Source organism: Meleagris gallopavo, unplaced genomic scaffold (assembly GCF_905368555.1).
Source record: "Meleagris gallopavo unplaced genomic scaffold, MGAL_WU_HG_1.1 scaffold_49, whole genome shotgun sequence".
Lineage (NCBI taxonomy): Eukaryota > Metazoa > Chordata > Aves > Galliformes > Phasianidae > Meleagris > Meleagris gallopavo.
In genome coordinates, this window is record NW_028147061.1 from 1 (window position 1) to 26,437 (window position 26,437).

General features: G+C 62.9%; 3 protein-coding genes across 3 annotated transcripts; 2 read left to right on the top strand and 1 right to left on the bottom strand.

The window, feature by feature from the left end:
• The first annotated feature begins 6 nt into the window (after window positions 1-6).
• On the top strand, window positions 7-7,572 carry NKPD1 (NTPase KAP family P-loop domain containing 1). Its single transcript, XM_085215464.1, is given in 6 exon segments — window positions 7-588; window positions 2,214-2,334; window positions 2,950-3,078; window positions 3,753-4,789; window positions 4,791-5,966; window positions 7,174-7,572. Coding segments are annotated over 6 exon segments (2,868 nt in total). The 5' UTR covers window positions 7-582.
• Window positions 7,573-8,956: 1,384 nt separating this feature from the next.
• PPP1R37 (protein phosphatase 1 regulatory subunit 37) lies at window positions 8,957-24,668 on the bottom strand. Its single transcript, XM_085215466.1, is given in 15 exon segments — window positions 8,957-9,858; window positions 9,959-11,239; window positions 11,242-11,623; window positions 11,626-11,862; window positions 12,537-12,703; window positions 13,505-13,646; window positions 14,289-14,401; window positions 17,383-17,538; window positions 19,499-19,649; window positions 19,806-19,925; window positions 20,959-21,059; window positions 21,564-21,609; window positions 21,969-22,066; window positions 24,020-24,243; window positions 24,544-24,668. Coding segments are annotated over 15 exon segments (3,426 nt in total). The 3' UTR covers window positions 8,957-9,775.
• Window positions 24,564-25,911, top strand: GEMIN7 (gem nuclear organelle associated protein 7). The gene is made up of 2 exons (XM_085215465.1): window positions 24,564-24,709; window positions 25,470-25,911. The coding sequence occupies exon 2, from the start codon at window positions 25,474-25,476 to the stop codon at window positions 25,873-25,875; it is 402 nt and encodes a 133-aa protein (XP_085071591.1). The 5' UTR covers window positions 24,564-24,709; window positions 25,470-25,473; the 3' UTR covers window positions 25,876-25,911.
• Window positions 25,912-26,437: the final 526 nt, after the last annotated feature.

Genomic DNA, 26,437 nt, shown 5'->3' on the forward strand with positions numbered 1-26,437 from the left:
GCACTATAGATCTCAGCCCCACACATCCCAGCCCCACACATCCCAACCCTATAGATCCAACCCCAAAGACCTCAGCCCCATATGTCTCTGACCCACACATCTCAGCCTTATAGATCCAACCCCATACATCTCAGCACCACACATTTCAGCCCCATAGATCCCAGCCCTACAGATCCAACCCCATAGATCTCAGCCCCACAGACCCCAGCCCCACAGACCCCAGCCCTATAGATCCAATCCCAAAGACCTCAGCCCCATAGACCCCAGCCCCACACATCTCAGCCCTATAGATCCCAGCCCCACACATTTCAGCCCCACAGACCCCAGCCCCACAGATTCAGCCAATACCCCACACCCCACATTCTGCACCCCACACCCCACACTCCTTATTCCACATTCCCTACCCCACCCCACCCCCGCACCCCACATCCCGCCCCACACGTGTAGGGCCGCAGCCCTCCGGTCCGGTTTCTCCCCTTCCTGACTCAGCGGCGCACAGCCGCAATTTCCGCCCCGGGTTTTTGGGGCCGCCCCGATCCGATCCCATAAATAAGGAGCGCCGCGGGGCCGGGGAACGGAGGGATGGAGGTGAGAGATGGGGGGCGGCCATGGGGTGGGGGATATGGGGTGTATGGGGTACATGGGATGTGGGGTGTGGGGTACATGGGATATGGGGTGTGGGGTACATGGGATATGGGGTACATGGGATATGGGGTGTGGGGTACATGGGGTGTGGGGTGTGGGGTACATGGGATATGGGGTGTGGGGTGGGATGTGGGGGGATATGGGGTGTGGGGTGGGATGTGTGGTACATGGGATGTGGGGTGGGATGTGGGGGATATGGGGTGTGGGGTGGGATGTGGGGTACATGGGATATGGGGTGGGATGTGGGGGATATGGGGTGTGGGGTGGGATGTGGGGGATATGGGGTGTAGGGTGGGATGTGGGGGATATGGGGTGTGGGGTACATGGGATATGGGGGATATGGGGTGTGGGGTGGGATGTGGGGGATATGGGGTGTAGGGTGGGATGTGGGGGATATGGGGTGTGGGGTACATGGGATATGGGGTGGGATGTGGGGGATATGGGGTGTGGGGTGTGATGTGGGGGATATGGGGTGTGGGGTACATGGGATATGGGGTGGGATGTGGGGGATATGGGGTGTGGGGTACATGGGATATGGGGGATATGGGGTGTAGGGTGGGATGTGGGGGGATATGGGGTGTGGGGTGGGATGTGGGGGGATATGGGGTGTGGGGTACATGGGATGTGGGATGTGGGGTGGGACGTGGGGTATATGGGATATGGGGTGCGGGACATAGGGGGTGGGATATGGGGTATGGGGTGGGATGTGGGGTACAAGGGATGGGATGTGGGGTGGGATGTGGGTGAGGGGTATGGGATATGGGGTGGGATGTGGGATATGGGGTGTATGGGATATGGGGTGGGATGTGGGGTGTGGGCTGTGGGGTGTCGGATATATGGGATATGGAGTATGGGGTGGGATATGGGGTGTGGAGTGTGGGGTATGGGGTACATGGGGTGGGATATGGGATGGGATATGGGGTGTGGGGTATGGGGTGAGGTGTGGGGTGTGGGATATGGTGTACATGGGATGGGATGTGGGGTGGGATATGGGGTGTGGGACATGGGGTATGGGATGCGTGGTGTGGGATATGGGGTATGGCGTGTGGGGTATATGGGATATGGGGTGGGATGTGGGGTGTGTGGGATATGGGATATGGGGTGTGGGGTACATGGGATGGGATGTGGGGTGGGATGTGGGGTATGGGGTGGGATATGGGGTGTGGGCTGTGGGGAGCCCTGGGGTGGCTGCGCATCGGGCGGTGGGCACTGCTGAGCCCCATACAACCCCCCCGACCCCACAACCCCCCCCATAGCCCCATAATCCCCCCCATACAACCCCCCGACCCCACAACCCCCCCAAAGCCCCATAATCCCCCCATACAACCCCCCCGACCCCACAACCCCCCCATAGCCCCATAATCCCCGCCATACAACCGCCCCCGACCCCACAACCCCCCCCAACCCCACAAACCTCCCCGACCCCACAACCCCCGATAACCCCATAACCCCCCCATATCCCCCCACATACAACCCCCCCATAACCCCACAACCTCCCCATGACCCCCCAACCCCCCTAATCCCACAACCCCCCCACAACCCCCCATAACCCCCCCCTGACCCCACAGCACAGCAGTTTGGGGTCGCTGGCGGAGCACCGCGCGCTGCTGGATGTGGGGCTGCCCCACAGCGATGGGGGCAGCGATGGGGGCAGCGACGGCAGCGAGTGGGAGTGGGAGGAGCACGAGGGTACGGAGACCCCCCTAATCCCAATCCTAATCCCAATCCCAACACTAATCACAAACCCAGTCCTAACCCTAGTCCTAATCCCAATCCCAATCCTAATCCAGATCCGTATCTGAATCCTAATTCTGACCCTAATCCTAATCCGAATCCCAATCCTAATCCCAATCCTAATCCAAATCCTATTCCCAATCCTAATCCTAACCATGACCCCAACCCCAATCCCAATAATCCCAATTAACCCCAATTCAATCCAATCAACCCCCAACCAAACCCCAATCAATCAAACCCCAATTAACCCCAATTACCGCCATTAATTAAGCAGCCCCCCAGGACCTGCTCTATCCCCGCTGCCTGGCTCACATCCCAATTAAACCCCAATCAACCCAACCCCAATTAACTCCAATTAACCCTGATCAATCAAACCCCAACCAAACCCCAATTAATCCCAATCAATCAAACCCCAATTAACGGCAATTAACGCCATTCATTAAGCAGCCCCCCAGGACCTGCTCTATTCCCGCTGCCTGGTTCACATCCCAACCAAACCCCAACCAACCAAACCCCAATCAACCGCAACCAACCAAAGCCCAATTAAGGCAATTACCGCCCCTAATTAAGCAGCCCCCCAGGACCTGCTCTATTCCCGCTGCCTGGCCCGCGCTCTCTGTGACGCCGCCGCTCCGCTCACTGTTGGGATTTTCGCTCCCTGCCCCCATCGACTGCAGGGGATCCTGCAGCACCTGGAGGGTAGGGGGGGGTGGGGGGGTGGGGTTATGGGGGGGTGGGGGTGTGGGACTGTAAGGTTATGGGGCGGTGGGGCTGAGGGTTATGGGGCTGTAAGGTTATGAGGTTATGGGGCAGTGGGGTTGTGGGGTTATGGGGCTTTGGGGTTGTGGGGCTGTAGAGTTACGGGGTGTGGGGTTGTGGAGCTGTAAGGTTATGGGGCTGAGGGGTTATGGGGTTTTGGGCTGTGGGGTTGTGGGGTCACAGGGTTGTGGGGTTGTGGGAGCTCTGGGGCAGGGGACCCCCAGCCCTATAGGACCCCGCCCCTTATGGATCCCCCAATCCCTCCCCTTATGGGACCCCCGCCCCCCAACTCTGGGGTCCCCTATGGCCCGCCCCTATAAGACGACTCCCGCTCCTATAAGACCCCTGACCCCAGAAGACGATCCCTGGCCCCCATACGAAGCCCCCCGCCCCCATAAGACCCCCCCATAAGACGACCCCCCCCCGCGAAGCCCCCCACCCCTACAAGACGCCCCCCGCCCCCATAAGACCCCACCCCTACAAGAAGACCCCGCCCCCATAAGACCCCCCCATAAGACCCCCCATAAGACGACCCCCCCGCGAAGCCCCCCGCCCCCATGACCCCCCCACCAGACGCCCCCCGCCCCGCTGAGCGCCGCGCCGTCTCCCCGCAGCCTCCATGCGTTCCCACTCCGCGCAGCTGCAGCGCCGCTCCTCCCGCTCCGGCCGCCCCCCGCCCCGCACCGCCCGCGGCTGGGGGCTCCTGCAGGCGCTGTTTCTCCTCACGCTCTTCCGCCCGGTGCTCCGCCGGGACCCCCGGCGCCCCCCGCCCGACGTCTCCTTCATCTTCGTCCGCTTCTCCGCCTGGCACTACGTGGGCTGCGACCGCCTGTGGGCCGGGCTGATCAGCGCCCTGTGCCGCTCCGTCCGCCGCCGCTTCGGCCCGTGGCCGCTCGCCGTTTTCCACGTGGCCGGCGCGGCTCCGCGTCACGGCGGCCCGGGGGGCAAAGAGTGGGAGCTTCGCACGGCGGCGTGCGTCAAAGCCGGGGCGATCGCGGGGCTGCTGCTGCTCGGCTCCGCGCTCCTGCTGCTCGCTTTGGCCGCGCCGTGGCTGCGGGAGCAGCGGGTGCTGAGCGCCGTCGGCGTGGCGCTGAGCTCCGCCTCGGGCTCCGGGCTGCTGGCCGCGCTGCTGGCGGTGCTGCGCCGCGTGGCCGTGAGCGAACGGAGCCGCGTGGAGCGCTGGAGCGACCGGGAGAAGTTCGAGGCCCAGCTGGGCTTCATGAGCAAAGTGAGGGCGGAGGTGGAGGGGCTGAGCGCCTTCCTCGGGGCCATGGAGGTGTTCGAGCGGCGGCGGCTGCGGGTGGTGATGGAGATCAGCGCCCTGGAGCGCTGCGGGGCCGAGCGCTGCGCCGGGGTGCTGGAGGCCGTCAACACGCTGCTGGCGGACCCCCGGGCGCCCTTCATCTCCGTGCTCGCCATGGAGCCCGGCGTGGTCGTGCAGTGCCTCGAGGGGTCCGCGGCGCTGCGAGGGGTCGGGGGCAACGCGTACGTTTATCTGAGGCGGACCGTCGGGGTGCCGTTCTGGGTGCCCGGCATGGAGCACCGGCAGAGGATGAGGGAGCTGAGGAGGGCGCTGGGCGGGGGGCACCTCGCGGACCGCCGGGGGCTCCGGTGCACCGCCACGGGCAGCCGGTGGACCGCAAGAGGCTCCCGGTGACGGACCGCGACGGGCAGCCGGTGGACCGCGACGAGCAGCGATGATGGACCGCGACGAGCAGCCGATGATGGACCGCGACGAGCAGCCGATGATGGACCGCGACGGGCAGCCGGGGCGGAGCGACGGGCAGCCGATGGACCGCCAGGGGCTCCCGGTGACGGACCGCGACGAGCAGCCAATGGACCGCGAGGGGAACCGCAAGGTTCCGTTGCTTTGCACCGGGCGCCCGGTGCGCCAGAACCGCAAGGAGCAGCCGCTGGACCGAGAGCGGCACCCGCTGCACCTCCAGGAGCACCCATCGCCCTATGGGGAGCACCCGCAGCCCGAGGAGCACCCAGTGCCCCACGAGGAGCACCCATCGCCCTATGAGGAGCACCCACACCATGAGAAGCACCCAGTGTCCTTTAAGGAGCACCCGTCACCCTATGGGGAGCACCCAGTGCCCTATAAGGAGCACCCATCACACCACGAGGAGCACCCAGTGCCCTATGGGGAGCACCCACATCATGAGCACCCAGTGCCCCACGAGGAGCACCCATCGCCCTATGAGGAGCACCCACACCATGAGAAGCACCCATCGCCCTACGGGGAGCACCCACACCCCGAGGAGCACCCAGTGTCCTTTAAGGAGCACCCGTCACCCTATGGGGAGCACCCAGTGCCCTATAAGGAGCACCCATCACACCACGAGGAGCACCCAGTGCCCTATGAGGAGCACCCATCACACTACGAGGAGCACCCATCGCCCTATAAGGAGCACCCGTCACCCTATGAGGAGCACCCAGTGCCCTATAAGGAGCACCCATCACACCACGAGGAGCACCCAGTGCCCCACGGGGAGCTCCCATCACCCTATGAGGAGCACCCGTACCCCGAGGAGCACCCAGTGCCCTATGGAGAGCACCCAGTGCCTCACGAGGAGCACCCATCACTTTATGAGGAGCACCCAGTGCCCCACGAGGAGCACCCATGGGTGCGGGTTGCGGAGCGGCAGACGCGGCGCTGCGTGCGGGCGGCGTTGCGCTCCCTGCACGACCCCCAGGGGGCGCTGTGCCGTTTCGTCCCTTCCGATGGGGCGCAGCTGCGCCGGATCCTCAGCATCGTCCCCATCACCGTCCGGCTCCTCCTGCACCGCCTCCATCACCGGGGGGCGGCGGGGGGGGCGGAGGAGATCTGTGGGGCGGGGGGAGGTGGGGTGATGCCCCACGGGATGGGGAGATGTGGGGCGGAGGAGGGCTGTGGGGCAGAGCGATGTGGGGTGGAAAGCTGTGGGGTGGAGATGTATGGAGTGGAGGCAGGCAGGATGGAGAGCTGTGGGGCGGAGGAGAGCTGTGGGGCAGGGCAGCCCTATGGGGCGGAGAGCCATGGGGTGGAGATCTATGGGGCAGAGAGCCCGGAGACAGAGCGCTATGGGACAAAGACCTATGGGGCAGAGGAGCCCTATGGGACGAAGAGCTCTGGGACAGAAATCTATGGGGCGGAGAGGCATCGGACGGAGTCCTATGAGACACAGATCTGTGGGGCAGAGGATCTCTATGGGGTGGAAATCCAGGGGAAGGAGCCCCATAGAACGGAGAGCCATGGGGCGGAGCCCCATAGAACTGAGCCCCATGACGCTGCACCCCACTGCCTGCCGCCCCACAGCCCCACAGCCCGGGCCGCCCACCCCGCTCTCTTCCACCTCTCAGCCCAGCGCCCCACAACCCCTCACCCCCCAACCCCCCACCCCCCAACCTCACCCTCCCCGCCCCCCCACCCCTTGTCCTCTCACCCTACGCCCCATCACCCCATTGCCCCTCACCCCATTGCCCCCCACCCCATAACCCCTCACCCCATAACCCCCCACCCCATTGCCCCTCACCCCATTGCCCCCCACCCCATAACCCCTCACCCCATAACCCCCCACCCCATTGCCCCCACCCCATAACCCCTCACCCCCCAACCCCTCACCCCATAACCCCTCACCCCATTGCCCCCCACCCCATAACCCCCACCCCATTACCCCCCACCCCATAACCCCTCACCCCATAACCCCCCACCCCATTGCCCCCCACCCCATTGCCCCCCACCCCATAACCCCCCACCCCATTGCCCCCCCCCCATTGCCCCCCACCCCATAACCCCTCACCCCATTGCCCCTCACCCCATAACCCCTCACCCCATTGCCCCCCACCCCATTGCCCCCCACCCCATAACCCCTCACCCCATTGCCCCCCACCCATTGCCCCCACCCCATAACCCCTCACCCCATTGCCCCCACCCCATTGCCCCCCACCCCCAACCCCCCACCCCATTGCCCCCCACCCCATTGCCCCCCGCCCCCCACCCCCCGCCACCTCCTCCCGCACCCCATAACCCCGCACTCCATCTCCCCCCACGGCCCGGTTCCCGTGGCGGTGGCCGCTTGGGTTTTGCTGGCGGACCGCTGGCCGTGCCGGCTCAGCTGGATCCTGCAGTTCTTAAGGGACGGGGATCCCCGCGAGGCCTCGGGGTCCCTATGGGCCATTTTCCAGCGTCACCGCTCCGAGCTGGGCGCCCTGCAGCAGCCGCTGCGCAGCGCCTTGGGGCTGGACGGGGATCCGCGGCTCTTCGACGCTTTTTTGAGCCGCCAATTCCCGTTCAGCGCCCGCGACGCCCGAGCGCTGCTCCCCGTCACCGTGAATCTGGACCGGTCCATAGGGTGGAAAATGGGGGAGCTGAGGGGGCTGCGGGGGCTGGGGGGGGGAGCGGGGGGAGGGAGAGAGGGGGCGGGGGAGAGCCAGCATGGGGGGGGGTGATGGGAGTGGGGGGGTGGGGATGGGGGGGGGATGTGGGGATAAGGGGGGATGGGGGGGGATGTGGGGACATGGGGGGACATGGAGGGACATGGGGGATGGGGGGGGATGGGGGGGTGTGGGGATATGGGGGGACGTGGGGGGATGTGGAGACATGGGGGATATGGGGACATGGGGGGACGTGGGGGGATGGGGGGGGTGTGGGGATATGGGGGGACGTGGAGGGACATGGGGGGATGGGGGGCGATGGGGGGGGTGTGGGAGTTGTGGGGGGGTGTGGGGACATAGGGGGATGTGGGGGGGGTGGGGATATGGGGGGATGGGGGGGATGTGGGGACATAGGGGGACGTGGGGGGGGTGGGGATATGGGGGGATGGGGGGGATGTGGGGACATGGGGGGACGTGGAGGGACATGGGGGGATGGGGGGCGATGGGGGGGGTGTGGGGGTTGTGGGGGTTGTGGGGACATAGGGGGATGTGGGGGGGATGTGGGGACGTGGGGTGGATATGGGGCCATGGGGGGGATGTGGGGGGATGTGGGGACATAGGAAGACATGGGGGGACGTGGGGACATGGGGGGACGTGGGGACATGGGGGGATGTGGGGGGACGTGGGGGAACGTGGGGTGATACGGGGCCACGGGGTGGATATGGGGCCACGGGGACTTGTGGCAGCAATGGGGACAATGGGGACGTGATGGTGGTGGGGACACGGGGTGGCAGCGGGGACAATGGGGACACGGGGGAGTGGGAATGGGGTCACCCCCACCCAGAACCGTCCCCAAAGACCCCACTGGGGCCACAGTGCAGTGATGGGGGACAGCAGGGGGGGAGGTGACACCCCAATAAAGCGGTGCGTGTGGCTGAACCGAAAATGGGATTTTATGGGGTCACAAACGGAGCGGTGGTGGCTGGGGGGGAGAGGGGGGTGTCTGTGGGGTGGGGACGGGGGGGGGGACGTGGGGTGGGGTGGGGTGTATGGGATGGGACATGGATATGGGATACGGACATGGATATGGGATGTGGACATGGACATGGATATGGGACATGGCTATGGGACATGGATATGGCTATGGGACATGGATATGGGACATGGCTATGGGACATGGGCTGGGCCACCCCACAACGCCGACCCCGGAGGTGCAGCAGCTGCCAGCGGCTCCGCTTTGATAGAAAGCAGCCTTGGCCAAAACCCCATTGGGGGAGAAAGAGGGGGGGGTTGGGGGGGGGAGCGGCCCCCGTGAGACCCCCCCACTGCCGCCCCATTTATTGCACTTCTCGGAAGGGGAAAAAACCAAAGACCCCAAAACAGGAGAAAAATAAACACCGAAAAAAAAAAAGAAAATAGAATCCCCCCCCCAAATAAAGACCCCCCACATAAAGACCCCCCCCACATAAAGACCCCCCCCAACGCCGCGGCCCCTGAGAACAGCCTGAGAGGGGCGGGAGGGTGGCACCCACCCACCTTTGGGGACAGGGACACCTTTGGGGTCGGAGCCACCGACACTGGGGACAGCGTCACCAATGGGGGTGGTGGCACCAATGGGGACGGGGTGACGTTTTGGGGTCGCCCATCTCGAGGACCCTGATCCAAAACCTGGAGCCTGACCCCAAATCCGGTTCCTGATCCAAATCCAAATCCTGACCCAAAATCTGGACCCTGCCCCTAAATTTGGACCCTGACCCCAAATCCAGATCTTGAGCCCTAATCCAGATCCTGATCCAAAATCCAGACCCCGACCCCAAATTTGGACCCTGACCCCAAATCCAGATCCTGACCCAAAATCTGGACCCTGACCACACATTTGGATCTTGACCCCAAATTCAGATCCTGAGCCCTAATCCAGATCCTGATCCAAAATCCAGACCCTGACCCCAAATCCAGATCCTGATTGCAAATCCAAATCCTGATCCAAAATCCGGACCCTGACCCCAATATTGGATCCTGACCCCAAATCCAGATCCTGATCCAAAATTCAGACCCTGACCCCAAATCCAAATCCTGATCCAAAATCCGGACCCCGACCCCAAATTTGGATCCTGACTCCAAATCTGGATCCTGACCCCAAATCCAGATCCTGAGCCCTAATCCAGATCCTGATCCAAAATCTGGACCCTGTTCCAAATCCGGACCCTGTCCCCAAATCCGGACCCTGTCCCCAAATCCGGACCCTGTCCCCAAATCCAGCCCCCACCCCCCGGCGCCGTCACGGCGGCTCCTGCCCCGCATCCTGGCTGGCCTCGAGCAGCAGCTCCTCCAGGTCCCGCTCGTCCCTCCAGCAGCTCAGCTCTGAAACAACAGCAGTCGTTGGGATCACCGGGACGCGGCCGGGTCCCACGGGGACATTTGGGACCCAGTCCCACCCTCGCCCCCCCGCTCCCCCCCATACCGTGCTCAGCACCGCAGCTCCCCGCTTTGCCGTCGCCGTCGGGCAGCGCCCGGCCCAACTCCGCCTTCAGCCCATTGGGAAGCGTTGGGCCACCAGCCGTCACCCTGCCGCCGCCCGTCCCATCAGCGGCCGTCCCGGAGGTGACCGCCCCGCTGGTGGCCGTAATCCCACTGCTGGCCGTAATCCCACTGGTGGCCGTCCCACAGCTGGTGGTTGTCCCAGTGATGTCCATCCCAGAGGTGGTGGCCGTCCCAGTGACGTCCATCCCCCTGGTGGCCGTCCCACTGGTGGCCGTCCCAGAGATGGTGGCCGTCATCCCAATGGAGTCAGTCCCACTGGTGGCCGTAATCCCACTGGTGGCCATAATCCCACTGGTGGTCGTAATCCCACTGCTGGCCGTAATCCCACTGGTGGCCGTAATCCCACTGCTGGCCGTCCCACGGCTGGTGGTTGTCCCAGTGATGTCCATCCCAGAGGTGGTGGCCGTCCCCTCGGTGACCGTCCCACTGGTGGCCGTCATCCCAATGGAGTCAGTCCCACTGGTGGCCGTCCCAGAGGTGGTGGCCGTCCCCTCGCTGCCCATCCCATCTGTAGCCAGCCCAGCGGTGGCCCTCATCCCCATGGTGACAGTCCCACTGGTGGCCGTAATCCCACTGGTGGTGGCCATAATCCCACTGGTTGCTGTCCCAGAAGTGGTGGCCATAATCCCAGAGGTGGTGGCCGTAATCCCACTGGTGGCCGTAATCCCACTGGTGGTGGCTGTAATCCCACTGGTGGCCGTAATCCCACTGGTGGCCGTCCCAGAGGTGGTGGCCATAATCCCAGAGGTGGTGGCCGTAATCCCACTGGTGGTGGCCATAATCCCAGAGGTGGTGGTCATAATCCCACTGGTGGCCGTCCCAGAGGTGGTGGCCATAATCCCAGAGGTGGTGATGTTCCCACTGGTGGCCACTGTCCCACTGGTGGCAATCCCATTGGCGGTGACCATCCTGGAGGTGGTGGCCGTCCCATCAGCTGCCATCCCATTGGTGGGGCCGGTGCCACTGGTGGCTGTCCCCATGGTGGCCGTCCCATCGGTGGTGGCTGTCCCATCGGTGGCCGTCCCCATGGTGGCCGTCTCACTGGTGGTCGTCCCATTGGTGGCTGTCACATTGGTGGTGGCCGTCCCATCAGTGGCTGTCCCATTGGTGGCCGTGCCATCGGTGGTGGCCGTGCCATTGGTGGCTGTCACATCGGTGGCTGTCCCATTGGTGGTGGCCGTAACATCAGTGGCCGTCATGCCATTGGTGGCCGTCCCATGGGAGGTGGCCGTCCCATCAGTGGCCGTGCCATGGGAGGTGGCTGTCCCATTGGTGGTGGCTGTCCCATTGGTGGCCGTCCCATGGGTGGTGGCTGTCCCATTGGTGGCCGTCCCATTGGTGGCCGCCCCACAGGTGGCTGCGGTCCCGTTGGCGGTGCCGCCCGTCCCCTCTCCCCCGCTGCCTCCTTGCCATCGCAGCCGGCCCCGCTCTCCACGCGCGTCACCACGAAGACTTTGTGTCCCCTCCCGGGGCTGGTGACCAGGATGCGCTGCTGCCGACCCCGGCTTGACTCGGGGGTCTCCACGGTCGCCCCCCCGCCGTCGGCGTCCCCCCCGGGGCTGACGGCGCCGTCCCTTCGCCCTCCGTCTCCCCCCGGCCCCTCGTCCTCCGTATCCGAGCTGGAATCGGTGGCCGCTCCGCGCCGCGCTCCGACCCCGCCGTCATCGGGGTCCCCGCCGTCCCCCCCCCGACGGCGGCCGTGCCGGGGGGCTGCGGGGGCTGCGCCTCCCCCTCGTCGCGCTCGCGGGCCAAAGCGAAATTGCGCTTGCAGCCGCTCTGGATCTCGGCCAGCAGAGCCTTCTGGGTCTCAATGAAACTCTTCACCTGCGGGAGGGAAGGGGTGAGCAGGACGGGGGGGAAGGGATGGTTTGGGGGGGCGGGGGGGCAGGATGGGGGGAATTGGGGCATTTAGGGGCATTAGGGGGTCTGGGGGGGGATGTGATGGGCTGGATGGGGGGAAAGGGGGCATTTAGGGGGGATTTAGGGGGTCTGGGGGGGGAAACGGGCTGGATGGGGGGAAAGGGAGCATTTAGGGGTATTTAGGGGGTCTGGGGGGGGCAGGGTGGGGGGAAAGGGAGCATTTAGGGGGTCTGGGGGGGAGATGTAATGGGCTGGATGGGGGGAAAGGGAGCATTTAAGGAGAATTTAGGGGGTCTGGGGGGGGCAGGAAGGGGGAAAAGGGGGCATTTAGGGGGTATTTCGGGGGGCTGGGGGGGGAAACGGGTTGGATGGGGGGAAAGGGAGCATTTAGGGGGGATTTAGGGGGTCTGGGGGGGCAGGATGGGGGGGTTGGGGAGAGGAAACGTGGGGATGGGAAGAGAAATGTGGGGATTTGGGAAATGAGGGGATTTGGGAAATGAGGGGATTTGGGAATGGAAACGAGGGGAATGGGAAGAGAAATGTGGGGACACCCATCCCCCCCCCGCCCCCCATCTTTGGGGACCTCCCTCCCCTTTGTGCCCCCTCCCCTCGGTCCCCCCCACCCTCCCACCCCTCACCGCCTCCTTTTTGGGGTCGCGGTCCAGGTCGAGGCGCAGCAGCGACTGGTTGACCTTCAGCGCCAGCGCCAGCGCCATCAGCCCCCCCGTCTTGATCTCGTTCTCCCTCAGGTCCAGGCGCAGCAGCCGCGGGCTTTCGGCGATGAATTCGGCCACCGCCACCGCCCCTATGGGGGGGACACCGCCGTCACCTCGCGGACGGACATTTCGTGGGCTGGCCCCAAAAAGAGGAGGTGCCCGGGAGCGCGGGGCCGAGGGATGGCGGCCACGGGGACCTCGGGTCACCGCTGGGATGGAGGTGGCTTTTGTAGGGTCCCCAAGAAGAGACGACAGGAAGAGACCCCCGACCCAAGGGATGAAGTGGTTCATGGTGACATTGGGGTCACCTGCTGGACCCCAAGGGTCCCCAAGAAGAGACCACAGGAAGAGACCCCCGACCCAAGGGATGAGGTGGCCATGGTGACATCGGGGTCACTGCTGGGCCTCGAGGGTGTCACTTTTGTAGGGTCCCTAAGAGGTGACGATGCCCAGCACAACCCAACCCAAGGGACGATGGCCACGGTGACATTGGGGTCACTCAGTGGAGGTCATTTTTGTAGGGTCTCCAAGAAGAGACCCCCAGAACCCCCAACCCAGGGGACCAGACGGCCACGGTGACATCGGGGTCACCCACTGGACATCAACGATAGCATTTTGTGGGGTCCCCGAGAGGTGACGGTCCCGGGACCCCCATCCTATAGGATGAGACGGCCGTGGTGACATCGGGGTCACCCTTTGGACCTCGAGGACATCGCTTCCGCAGGGTCCCCAAGAGGAACCCACAGCCGCCCCCCCCCCCGGGGTCCGGGCTCCGCAGTGACGGCCCTGGATCCCAACGACGGCGTTTTCTGTGGGATCCCCGTGGGGGTCCCCCCTCCCCAGACTCCCCCCTTCCCCGAGGGGCTCCGTGGGGCTCCGCGCCCCCCCACCTTCGCAGGTGAGTTTGGTGGAAGCCAAGCCCAGGCGCAGCACGGAGCGGTTCCCAATCAGCCCCGTCTTCAGGTTGCGAACTCCTTCGTTGCCAATGGGGTTGTGGCCCAGGTTCAGGGTCTCCAGGCTCTGTGCGTGGGGCTGTGGGGACAGCGGGGGGACAATGGGGACATCCCAAAGCCTGGGGGGACACTGGGGACATCCTGAAGCCTGGGGGGACAACAGGGACACTGGGGACATCCCAAAGCCTGGGGGGACGTTAGGGACAATGGGGACATCCCAAAGCCTGGGGGGACACTGGGGACATCCTGAAGCCTGGGGGGACAACAGGGACACTGGGGACATCCCAAAGCCTGGGGGGACAACAGGGACACTGGGGACATCCCAAAGCCTGGGGGGACATTAGGGACAATGGGGACATCCCAAAGCCTGGGGGGACATTGGGGACATCCTGAAGCCTGGGGGGACGCTGGGGACATTGGGGACATCCCAAAGCCTGGGGGGATGTTGGGGATGTCCTGAAGTCTGGGGACACCACGGCTCAGAGATGGGGACATCCTGAGGTCTGGGGATGCTGGGGACAACAGGGACATCCCAAAACCTGGGGGGATACTGGGGACAATGGGGACATCTTGAAGCCTAGGGGGACACTGGGGACATCCCAAAGCCTTGGGAAACCAGAGGTTGGTGTTGGGGATGTCCTGAAGACTGGGGGACAATGGGGACGCACTGGGGACATCCCCACGTCTGGTGGGACGTTGGGGACACGTCGGGGACACTCACCAGTGTGACCCCCAGGTACGCCGTCCCTGCCTGTGTCACCTGGTTGTTCCACAGCACCAACGTCACCAAACCACGGCGCTGCTCCCGCAGCCCCTCGCACAGATAGGCCAGGCCTGGGGACATGGGGACACGTGGGGACGTGTGGGGACATGGGGACATGGGGGGACACGGGGGGGCACGGGGGGACAAATGGGGACACATGGGAACATGTGGGGACAAATGGGGACACGTGGAGACACGTGGGGACAAATGGGGACAAACGGGGACAAATCAGGACACGTGGGGACACGTGGGGACATACGGGACAAATGGGGACAAATGGGGACATTATGGGGACACGGGGACAAATGCGGACGTGTGGGGACACGTGGGGACAAACGGGGACACATGGGGACACATGGGATAAATGGGGACAAATGGTGACACGTGGGGACACGTGGGGACATATGGGATAAATGGGGACAAATGGGGACAGGTGGGGAGAGGACATGGGGGATGTGGGGCTGGGGGGGACATTGGGGTCTGGGGTTGGGGAGCTGGGGGTGTGGGGTGGCAACTTAGGGGGGAAGTGGGGAGATTTGGGGGGGGTTGGGGGGGGGTTTGGGCAGACAGCGAAAATGTGGGGGAGTTGGGGGGGATTTGGGGGAAGAATTTGGCAGATTTGGGGACAATTTGGGGGAGGGTTGGGGAGATGTGGGGGATTTTGGTGAGGGCTTTGGTCAGGATGGGGGGAAGAATTTGGGGGGGGAAATTGGGGGAAGATCTGGGGATTTGGGGGAGGATTTGGGGGAGGATTTGGGGATTTGGGGGAGGATTTGGGGGAGGATTTGGGGATTTCCTGGCGAAGGATTTTGGGGGAAGATTTGGGGGAAGATTTTAAGGGGAGATTTTGGCAGATTTGGAAAGGATTTGGGGGGGGGTTGGTCTGGATTTGGGGAAGAATTTGGGGGGGGGAGGTTGGGGGGACTTTGGGGGTATTATGGGGGGGGTTGCAGATTTGGGGGGGGATTTGTGGGGACTTTGGGGGTATTATGGGGGGGGTTGCAGATATGGGGGGAGATTGGGGGGACTTTGGGGAGGATTTGGGGGTATTATGGGGGGGGGTTGCAGATTTGGGGGGGGGGGCGGATTTGGGCAGGATTTGATTCTGGGGCTCCCTGGCTCAGATCAAGGTGCACCCAGCAGCTCCACCCCACATATTTCCCCCACATCATTAAGTGCCCAGCCTTAATTAAGCGCCCAGAACGTGCCAAGGTCTTAATTAAGCACCCAGAACGTGCCAAGGCCTTAATTAAGCACCCAGGTGGTGCCAAGCCCTTAATTAAGCACCCAGGTGGTGCCACGCGTCCTAATTAACACCCCCAGATCTGTTTATAGGGTGGGAAACGGAAACGGGGGGTGGCCAGAAGTTGTCACCCCATTCCTGGGCTGGGGGGGGGGTTGGGGACACGTCCCCAATGTGTGACACTGAATGGGGGGGGGTTGGGGACACGTCCCCAATGTGTGACACTGAATGGGGGGGGCTGGGGACACGTCCCCAATGTGTGACACTGAATGGGGGGGGTTGGGGACACGTCCCCAATATGTGACACTGAATGGGGGGGGGGTTGGGGACACGTCCCCAATGTGTGACACTGAATGGGGGGGTTGGGGACACGTCCCCAATGTGTGACACTGAATGGGGGGGGGTTGGGGACACGTCCCCAATGTGTGACACTGAATGGGGGGGGTTGGGGACACGTCCCCAATGTGTGACACTGAATGGGGGGGGGTTGGGGACACGTCCCCAATGTGTGACACTGAATGGGGGGGGTTGGGGACACGTCCCCAATGTGTGACACTGAATGGGGGGGGGTTGGGGACACGTCCCCAATGTGTGACACTGAATGGGGGGGGTTGGGGACACGTCCCCAATGTGTGACACTGAATGGGGGGGTTGGGGACACGTCCCCAATGTGTGACACTGAATGGGGGGGGTTGGGGACACGTCCCCAATGTGTGACACTGAATGGGGGGGCTGGGGACACGTCCCCAATGTGTGACACTGAATGGGGGGGGTTGGGGACACGTCCCCAATGTGTGACACTGAATGGGGGGGGGTTGGGGACACGTCCCCAATGTGTGACACTGAATGGGGGGGGTTGGGGACACGTCCCCAATGTGTGACACTGAATGGGGGGGGTTGGGGACACGTCCCCAATGTGTGACACTGAATGGGGGGGTTGGGGACACGTCCCCAATGTGTGACACTGAATGGGGGGGGGGGTTGGGGACACGTCCCCAATGTGTGACACTGAATGGGGGGGTTGGGGACACGTCCCCAATGTGTGACACTGAATGGGGGGGGGGGTTGGGGACACGTCCCCAATGTGTGACACTGAATGGGGGCGGCTGCTCTGAGATTTGGGGTGAAATCAGGTGGAAATGGGGTACTAAAGGGTCTGACTGGGATTTCTTACCTGTCCCCCCCCCCCCCACTGGAGTGAAGGGAGGAGGGGGGGGTGGGAATGTGGGGAGGGATGGGGGGGTCCTGGCAGGGATGGGGGGGGGCTGAGGTTTGGGGGGGGTTGGGGAAATCTGGGGGGGGTTGGGGGACATCGGGGTGGGATTTGGGGGGAATTTGGGGGACATCTGGGTGGGATTTGGGGGATATACGGGGGGGATTTGGGGGATATGTGGGGGGGATTTGGGGGGGATTTGGGGGATATGTGGGGGGGATTTGGGGGATATGTGGGGGACATCTGGGTGGGATTTGGGGGATATGCGGGGGGGATTCGGGGGATATGTGGGGGGGATTTGGGGGGGATTTGGGGGATATGTGGGGGGGATTCGGGGGATATGTGGGGGGGATTCGGGGGGGATTTGGGGGATATATGGGTGGGATTTGGGGGATATGTGGGGGGGATTCGGGGGGGATTCGGGGGGGATTTGGGGGATATGGGGGGGGATTTGGGGGATATGTGGGGGGGATTTGGGGGATATGTGGGGGGGATTTGGGGGATATATGGGTGGGATTTGGGGGATATGCGGGGGGGATTCGGGGGGGATTCGGGGCACACCCAGGCAGGAGCGCGGGATCGGGGCTCAGACCCACCCGAGTCCAGGATGTGGTTGTTGCGGAGGTCCAGGATCTGGATGGAGCAGTTGAATTTGAGCAGGTTGCCCAGCTGCGCCGCGTCCTGCAGCCCGTTCAGCTTGTTGTCAGCCAGGTACAGCTCCCGCAGCGTCACGTTCATCTTCAGCGCCGTGGCTGAGGGCAGCAAGGGGGGGTTTCACCCAAAGTGGCGCTGGGGGCGGGGGGGGCTGGAGTGAAGTGGGGCCGAGTGTCAGATTGGGGTGAAAGGGGGAAAAAGGGTCTCTGTGCCCCCACGCGGTGGATTGGGGGGGATTTGGGGGCTCTGGGGAAGAATTTTGGGGAGATTTGGGATGAGAGTTTTGTGGGGCCGTGGGTAAGAATTCGGGGGGGGCTTTGAGGTGGGGCGAGGTCTTTGGGCAGGGTTTGGGGGGAGAGTTCTGGGAGGATTTGAGGCAGGATTTGGGGCTGGATTTTGGGGGGGGTGGTTTGGAGAGGTTTTGGGGGGAGGGGATCGATTCTTCTCAGGAGGTCTGAGAAAGGTTTGAGGGGATTTGGGGAGGTGCTGGGGGGGGGTGAAGGTTTGGGGGTCTTCAGAAAGGGATCTGGGAAGGGCGTGGGGACGTTTCGGGGGATTTGGGGCAGGTTTTGGAGGGGGGTCTTAGAGGGGTGAAGTTTTGGGGGCTTGAGGAGTGTTTTTGGGCAGCATTTTGAGGGGATCTGGCGGACTGGGTGGGATTTGGGCACAGTTTTGGGGGGCTTAGGATGGGATTTGAGGGGGGGGAAGTTGGGCAGGACTTTGGGGGCTGTGGGCAGGGTCCTGGGGGGGCTTTGGGCAGCATTTGGGGGGGGCTGGGGGTCAGAAATGGGGTTTTGGGGTTTCCCTGGGCAGGGCTCTCCAGCCACCACCCCACTGATGCAGGGCACGTGCGAGCACGTCTCCCTTTCCTAATTAACCCGCCCTAACGAGCAATTAACCCCGCAGCATTCCCTGGTTCTCAGCTCAGCCCCGCCGGTTGTCATCAGCCGCAGCCCAAACAACTGCTGATTCATTAGCATAGCGATTAATTACGGTAACGAGGGGCCGCCCAGTGCAAGCCACAGGCAGCGCCTGCAGCCAAGGGCGGAGGTCTGGGGTTGTGGGGGAGCCCTGAGGTCAGGGTTCGCTTCGGAGCTCAGTTTTAGGGTGAAAGTTCAGTTTTAGGGCCATCAGGGTGATTGGGGTCGTTGGGGTCACGAGGCTGATTGGGGTTGGGGTCGTTATGGTCATTAGGATCATTAGGGTCATGAGGGTGATTGGGGTTGGGGTCGTTGGGGTCATTGGGGTCATGCAGGTGATTAGGGTTGGGGTCGTTAGGGTCATTAGGGTCATTTGGGTCACTGGGGTCATGAGGATGATTGGGGCCGGGGTCGTTAGGCTCATTAGGATCACTGGGGTCGTTAGGCTCGTTAGGGTCGTTAGGGTGACTGGGGCTGGGGTCATTGGGGTCGCTAGGGTTGTTAGGATCACTGGGGTCGTTGGGCTCGTTAGGGTGACTGGGGCTGGGGTCATTGGGGTTGTTAGGATCACTGGGGTCGTTAGGCTCGTTAGGGTCGTTAGGGTGACTGGAGCTGCGGTCGTTGGGGTCGTTAGGATCACTGGGGTCGTTAGGATCACTGGGGTCGTTAGGGTGACTGGAGCTGCGGTCGTTGGGGTCATTAGGATCACTGGGGTCGTTAGGCTCGTTAGGGTGACTGGGGCTGGGGTCATTGGGGTTGTTAGGATCACTGGGGTCGTTAGGCTCGTTAGGGTCGTTAGGGTGACTGGGGCTGGGGTCATTGGGGTCGCTAGGGTTGTTAGGATCACTGGGGTCGTTGGGCTCGTTAGGGTGACTGGGGCTGGGGTCATTGGGGTCGTTAGGATCACTGAGGTCGTTGGGCTCGTTAGGGTGACTGGGGCTGGGGTCATTGGGGTTGTTAGGATCACTGGGGTCGTTGGGCTCGTTAGGGTGACTGGGGCTGGGGTCATTGGGGTTGTTAGGATCACTGGGGTCGTTAGGCTCGTTAGGGTGACTGGGGCTGGGGTCATTGGGGTTGTTAGGATCACTGGGGTCGTTAGGCTCGTTAGGGCGACTGGGGTCACTGTGGGCTCTCTCACCCAGCAGCATGAGGGGCCGCCCCGACAGGCTGGCGTTCTCCAGGTGCAGCACCACCAAACTGCTGCTGATGCGCAGCGCCCGCGCCACAAACGGCGCCGAGTGGTCGAGGAGGGGCGTCCCGCGGGCGTCCAGGTACTGCAGGCAGTTGGTCTGCGAGAAATCGGGGAGGGGGCTGCAGCCGGGACCCCGCCGCGGGGACGGAACGGGGCGGGCAGCCGTGCTTACGGCGGCGCGGAGCTCAACATCCAGAGCGAGGGGCGGAAAGGTCCTGGAAGGGCAAAGGACGCCGGGATCCCCACCACCCACCTTCCGCATCATGTGGGCGGCCGCCTGCCAGCCCCGCGTGCCGATGTGTTTGTTGAAGGAGATGTTGAGGTGCGTGGCCGACTCGTAGTACTCGATCATGTCGAACAGAGCAGAGGCGCCCTGCAGAGAGAGGGGGGCCAGCAGGGTGAAAATGGGGCTGGAGGGTGGAAATGGGGGGCTGGAAGGGGGAAAATTGGGGCTGGAAGGGAGAAAATGGGGGCTGGAAGGGGGAAAATTGGGGCTGGAAGGGAGAAAATGGGGGCTGGAAGGGGGAAAATGGGGCTGGAAGGGGGAAACTGGGGGCTGGGAGGTGGAAACTGGGGCTGGAAGGGGAAAATGGGGGCTGGAAGGGGGAAACTGGGGCTGGAATGGGGAAACTGGGGCTGGAAGGGGGGAAATGGGGGCTGGAAGGGGGAAACTGGGGGCTGGAAGGGGGAAAATGGGGCTGGAAGGGGGAAACTGGGGGCTGGAAGGGGGAAACTGGGGCTGGAATGGGGAAACTGGGGCTGGAAGGGGGGAAATGGGGGCTGGAAGGGGGGAAATGGGGGCTGGAAGGGGGAAACTGGGACTGGAAGGGGGAAACTGGGGCTGGAAGGGGGGAAATGGGGCTGGAAGGGGGAAACTGGGACTGGAAGGGGGAAACTGGGGCTGGAAGGGGGGAAATGGGGGCTGGAAGGGGGAAAATGGGGCTGGAAGGGGGGAAATGGGGCTGGAAGGGGGAAAACGGGGCTGGAAGGGGGAAATTGGGGCTGGGAGGGGGAAAACGGGGCTGGAAGGGGGAAAACGGGGCTGGAAGGGGGAAAATGGGGGCTGGGAGGTGGAAACTGGAAATGAAAATGGCCAACACGAAGCAGAAACGTGACAATCAGAAATTAGTATGGCCAAAATGGGGCAGAAAATTGGAAACCTATGGCTCCCTGACGGTGGCCACGCAGGGTCTGACTTTTGGGTGACCCTATGAGGAGCCAAGCGTTGCCCCACGGCCCCTCGTTGCCGTGCCCTGAGCCACCAGAGCCGCCCCGCCGTTGGTGGAAACCCTTTTTAACCATTTCCGTGGTTTTTAACCTCATCCGCTTCCCCGCCGGGTGCGGAACCGGCCACAAAAACCACGAGGCTGCGCCGGGTCCCAGTGAGAAGCAGAGGCTCCACTCACGTCCTCATCCAGGCTGGTCTGCTCCAAGTCGACGACTTTGAACTGCAGCCTCTTGAAGATCTCCTCCAGCGCCTCGCACGCCTTGTAGTCCAGCTTCTCCCCTGGGGAAAAAAACAGCAGAATGGGGCAGTTTGGGTCGGAAAGGTGAATTCCTGCCCTGCTCGGGGACTGCGGGCAGTGGGCCTGTGGGAAAAGAGGGGAGGGGGCTTCAGGGTCTGGGACCCCGCAGTCGGGAGCTGCAGTTGTTGTTATATGGCCATAAAGTTTGTGGGATCTACAGGGGTTGGGGCGGGGGAACCTTTGGGATCCTACAGGGGTTGGGGTGGGGGAACCTTTGGGATCCTACAGGGGTTGGGGCGGGGGAACCTTTGGGACCCTACAGGGGTTGGGGCGGGGGAACCTTTGGGATCACAGAACCACAGGATCCTACAATTGAAGGAAGAGAACGAAAGCAAGAACCAAAATCTGAAGATTTTAGCTCAAAGGGTGGCAACAGAAGCCCAAAAAGGGTTTTCTGGGGTTGCTGAAGGGTTACCGACGTGAAACCCCACCATTGCCCCAGTCGTGGGCAGAGGAATTCAATTAGCACCCAACGAGGCGCCCACCTTTGAGATCCAAGCAATCTATCCTGGGTGCCAGGTCCTTAAACTCCTGCAAGAGAGCAAAAGGCAGCATTTTAACCCCAGAAAGGAAGGGGGGGGAAGACTAAAAGGAGGAGAAAAACCAAGAAATTGGGCAAACCCCAAAGCTGGGAGGAGCTGCGGGCATCGCACAGCCGTGTCTGCTACCCAGCAAAGCTCTCAACGGGATTTGTGTGGTTGGGGCGAAGAGCAGACGGGGGAACATTTCCATCTCAAACAGCAGCTGGGACAACGAGCCCAGCCGGCCCCCAGGCACAGCATTAGGGCAAATGAGGCAAAGCACGGCGCTAATTAACGCCATCCTCTATTAGGGCTGTGGGCAGGAAGCACACAGGCACCAATAACGGGTTCCGTGCTGATCTGCTCTACCTGGATCTGCTTGAGGAGTTTGGGGATCTGCTTGCAGCTCAGCTTCTGGCACGCCTGCTTGTAGGCGCTGACGATCTCCTCCACGGTCACATTTTGGGCTGAAAAAGCGCAGAATTGGGGCTGTGGTTACGGATGCAGAACCCCGAGGCCTCCATGGGATCATTGGCAGCATCCAAACGGAGCAGCAAAGGGGATGCATTGACCTGCAGGCCCCAACGACCCCAAGCTTCCTGTTAATGAGCATTAATTCCCTTCTCAATGGCCTGCAGACCCCAATAACCCCATTAACGGGGATTTACTCCACTGACGGTGACCCACTGACCTGAAAGCTCCGTTCTCAACAACCTGCAGACCCCAACGACCCCCATTAATGGGGATTTGCTCCGCTAACGATGACCCTGTTGACCTGCAGGCCCCAAACGCCAAAACGGAGCCCTTAGGGACACCAAAACGAAATCCTGGGGGAACCCCAAACACAGAGCTCCAAAGGGGCCCCAAAATGGAGCCATTGGGAGCCCTAAAACTGGAGCTCTGGGGGACCCCAAGTGAAGCATGGAAGACACCAAAAGGGAGACCTGGAGGGCCCCTAAAGCAGAGCTGTGGCAACTCCTAGAACCATTGGGAACCACAAAAAGAAGCCCTGAGGGACCCCAAAACGGAGCCACGGAGCCCCAAAAATGGACTCGTGGGGGAAACTGAAATGGAGCCTTTGGGAACCCAACAAATAGACGCAACGGCGGCCCCAAAACAAAGCCCTGGCGGACCCAGAAAATGAAGCCCCCAGGGAACCCAAGTGAGATCTGGGGGATCCCAAAATGGAACCACGGAGCCCCAGAAACAGAATCCTGGGGGACACCGAAACGCAGCCATTGGGAGCCCTAAAAACAGAGCCCTGGGGGGCCCCAAAACAGCAGGGGCTGCAAGATGGGAGCACGGCCCGGTAACCTAAGATGGCACGGGAAGAAGAGACCGACCCCACAGCTGATAAATAAGAAATTAGCAGCAGGAATAATTGATGCTCGTTAGCAAAGGCTGCAGAGGAAGGAGAGAAGGGGAACCCGATACGGGAGGTTTGTGGGGAACCGAGTTGAGAGCAGTGTGCTGTGAGAGCACGGATCCTGCAATGGTTGGGGGGTGCGACTTATGGGGTCACGGATCTGTGGGGTCCTGCAGTAATTATGGGGTCCTGCAGGAGTTGGGATCTGTGGGGTCGTGGGGTCCTGCAGTACTTGGGATCTGTGGGGTCCTGCAGGAATTGGGATCTGTGGGGTCCTGCAGGAATTGGGATCTGTGGGGTCATAGAACCTTGTTGGGTTTGACCCTAAAGCAAGAGCTGTTAAATGGGGTCAGTCTTGATACCTATTTTGGGTCCTGCAATGGTCCCAGTTCGGGACCCACGGAGCCCCAGTTCGGGACCCACCAAAGCCCCTGTCTGGGCCCCGTGGAAACCCCAGTCCAGGCCCCACTGAGGACCCCATGTGGGTCCCACCGAAGCCCCCAGTCTGGGCTCCACAGATCCTGGATAGGGACCAATTTGGGTCCCACACCAAACCCCAATGTAGGACCCACAGAGCCCCCAGTTTGAGCCCTACTGACACCCAGCTTGGCGTCCACCAAAGCCTCACCCTGAGCCCCCTGAGCGTCGGGATCCACACAACTCCCAGTTCAGGACCCAAAAGTTCCAGACCCACCAAGACCCCCATCTGGGCTCACAAAGGCCCGTTCTGGACCCCACAGCGGACCCAATTCGGGACTCCCAGACCCCCAGTTCAGACCCCACTGAAGCCTCGGATTCCAGACCCGTTTACACCTCGGTTCGACCCCCAGACGGATCCATTTTGGGACCCACCGAAGCCTCTGCTTCAGGACCCGCTGAAGCCACCGGTTCCGGCCCACTGCGGGCCCCACACAGACCCCATTTCGGACCCCAACTCAGATCCGCTTTGGGACCCACGGAGATGCCGGCCCGGACCCCGCGTGGCCCCACGGAGCCCCGGTTCGGATCCCACCGGGCCCAACCCCGGCCCACCGAACCACCCCCCCCCCGTTACCGTGTCTCCACGGATCCTTGGGCTCCACCGCCCCGGACACGATGTCCTCATCGGACGGGAAGGTGACTCGCTTGGCGCCGGGCCGCAGCCTCCCGTCCTCGGCCCCCGTGGGCCCCGGGTTGGGCTCCATGGTCTCACCGGGGCATGGCGGGGCCGGGCCGGGCCGCAGCCGCCGCGCAGCGGAGCGGGGCCGCGCGCTGAGCGTCCGCCACCGCACTTTCGCACTACCACCGGCACTCCAACATCAGAAAGTTCTGTTTCAGAAAAAAAAAACAAAAACCACGAGGACTCGGCAGGAACGCGCGGGGCTAACGGAACTCTTTATTTGGTTTTATTCTAGTTTTTCTAGGCCGCAACGCGCGGCTCGCGGCGAATCTGCGGCGGCGAATCGACACACGCGGCGCGGCCGCCGCACTTTCGTCATAACGGGGAGAAACAGTCATGAAAATAGTAATTAGAAAGAAACACAGTGAGAGGAGGTTCCAAAAACACTGGGAAGCGGAAATAGGAGGGGAGGGGGTTACCGATCGCTGGTTAGAGCGGCTAACAGCGATTTAGCGAATGTGCGGAAAGCGAATACGCCGTCCACGGGGTGAGCGTCGCAGAATGATGACGTAAACGGAAAGCGCGGGCGGAAAGAGCGACGCATGCGCAGCAGCTGGAAGTGGGGCTGAGGGGCGCCGAGCTGAGGTGGGGGGGGTCAGAGGTCACGGGGGGAAACTATTGGGAGGGATTTGGTTGGGAAAAGGTTCTGGGGGGGGGTCCGAGGGCCTATGGGGGAGGCAGAGGCCTCAGGAGGGGTCCTGGGGGGGTCACGTACTTCTGGGGGGGTGGGGCAGGGGTGTACTGGGGGCTGTGGGGGGGTAATCGGGGTTTGGTGAGGGCCATAAAGGGCTGGGGGGGGATCTGAGGGGTTTCCTGGGGGGAACGGGGGCGAGGGGGGGCACTGGGGTCTCTGGGGGGGCGGGTTAGAGGCCTAATGGGGGGAGGGCACAGGTCATGGGGGGGGGTTTCTGGGGGGGGTTATCGGGGGCTTGTTGAGGTCTGTGGGGGGTACAGAGGTGTCTGGGGGGGGTTATGAGGGGGGCAGAGCGCTGTGGGGGTTTCTGGGGGGGGGCAGGTGACTGTGGGGCCATTCTGGAGGGAGTATTGGGGGTGCCGGGTCTGTGGGGGAAATCAGTGGGGACAGAGGGGCTTTTTTGGGGGGAGGGGGTTGTGAGGTGTATGGGGGGGATGCTGTGTGTGTCACTGCGTGGGGGAAAAGGGCTGGAAGGGCTTTTGGGCTGGGAGTTGTATGGGGTGGGTGTTGTGTGGGGTGGGAGTGGTGTGGGGTGGGAGTTCTAGGGGGCTGTGCGTTCTATGGGGGGCAGTTATTGGGGCTGTGCGTTCTGTGGGGCTGTCGACGTCAGATTTGGGGTCCTGCTAACCCCCCCTTTCTGCCCCCCCGCAGCCCCATGGCCGTCCCTGTCGGCGCCCTCCGCCTCCCACGCGGCCCAGAAGCTCCGGGCCGAGGCTGCGGCTCCGCCAGCGCTGAACGTAGCGGGGAGAGCGCAGAGGGGGCGGCGGGGAGCAGAGCCATGCAGGCCACGCGGGCGGCGCTGCGTCGCCGCTTCCTCCTCAGCCTGGCGGCCGCGAGGGGACAAAGGGTGACTTTCATCCTCTGTCAGCACGGCCGGGTCGGCGCCGTGCTGGGGGCGGTTCGGGTCCCCGACGGCACCGAGGTCGGTGGGAACGACGGCGGCGCGGCCGCGGCCTTTCAGGTGGACGCCCTGCAGACGCCTCTGGGGGTGCAGAGGGCGGCGCTGCTGAGGGGACGGGATGTGGTGGCGTTTGGGTTTCAGGTGGCTGAGAAGTGAGGGGAAAGCGATGCGGAAATAAATGGAGGAACGAGGGGAACGAGTGGGGGAACGGGGGGGAACGGATGGGGGGAACGGATGGGGGAACGGGGGGGGGGAACGGGGAGGGGAAACGAGGGGGAGGGAGGGAGGGGAAATGGGGGGGGGACACTGAAAGGACACCGGGGGTCTCTGAACAACGACAGCCCTCAGCTTCACGCCTTGATGTCCCCCCAACATCACCCCCCAGCGCCCCCCAATGGAACCACTTTGTCACTGCAGTTTTTCCCCCACGGCGGCATCACCCAGCATCGTTCCTTTGTGTTCAGAAGGGCGGGGGGGGCTGTAGAAAAAGAGTAAGAGGGAGAAAAGGGGCTTCTGAGGGAATAAGGATTGGGGGGGGGGATTAGGGTTTATAGGAGGAAGAACGTGGAGCCGGTTAGAAAAGGGAAGGGTGGGCGACACGGGGTGTGGGACGGCGAGGAGGATGAAGGCCATGGAGGTTTGAGGTGTTCCGGCCGGGAGGTGATGGGAGGCACCGAGGACAACAAGAAAACGGATTTTGGAGGGCTGCCCCCCTCCC

Bases quoted from the DNA above. Each gene is read 5' to 3' on its own strand.
- GEMIN7 (XM_085215465.1), top strand. From the start codon at position 25,474: ATGGCCGTCCCTGTCGGCGCCCTCCGCCTCCCACGCGGCCCAGAAGCT.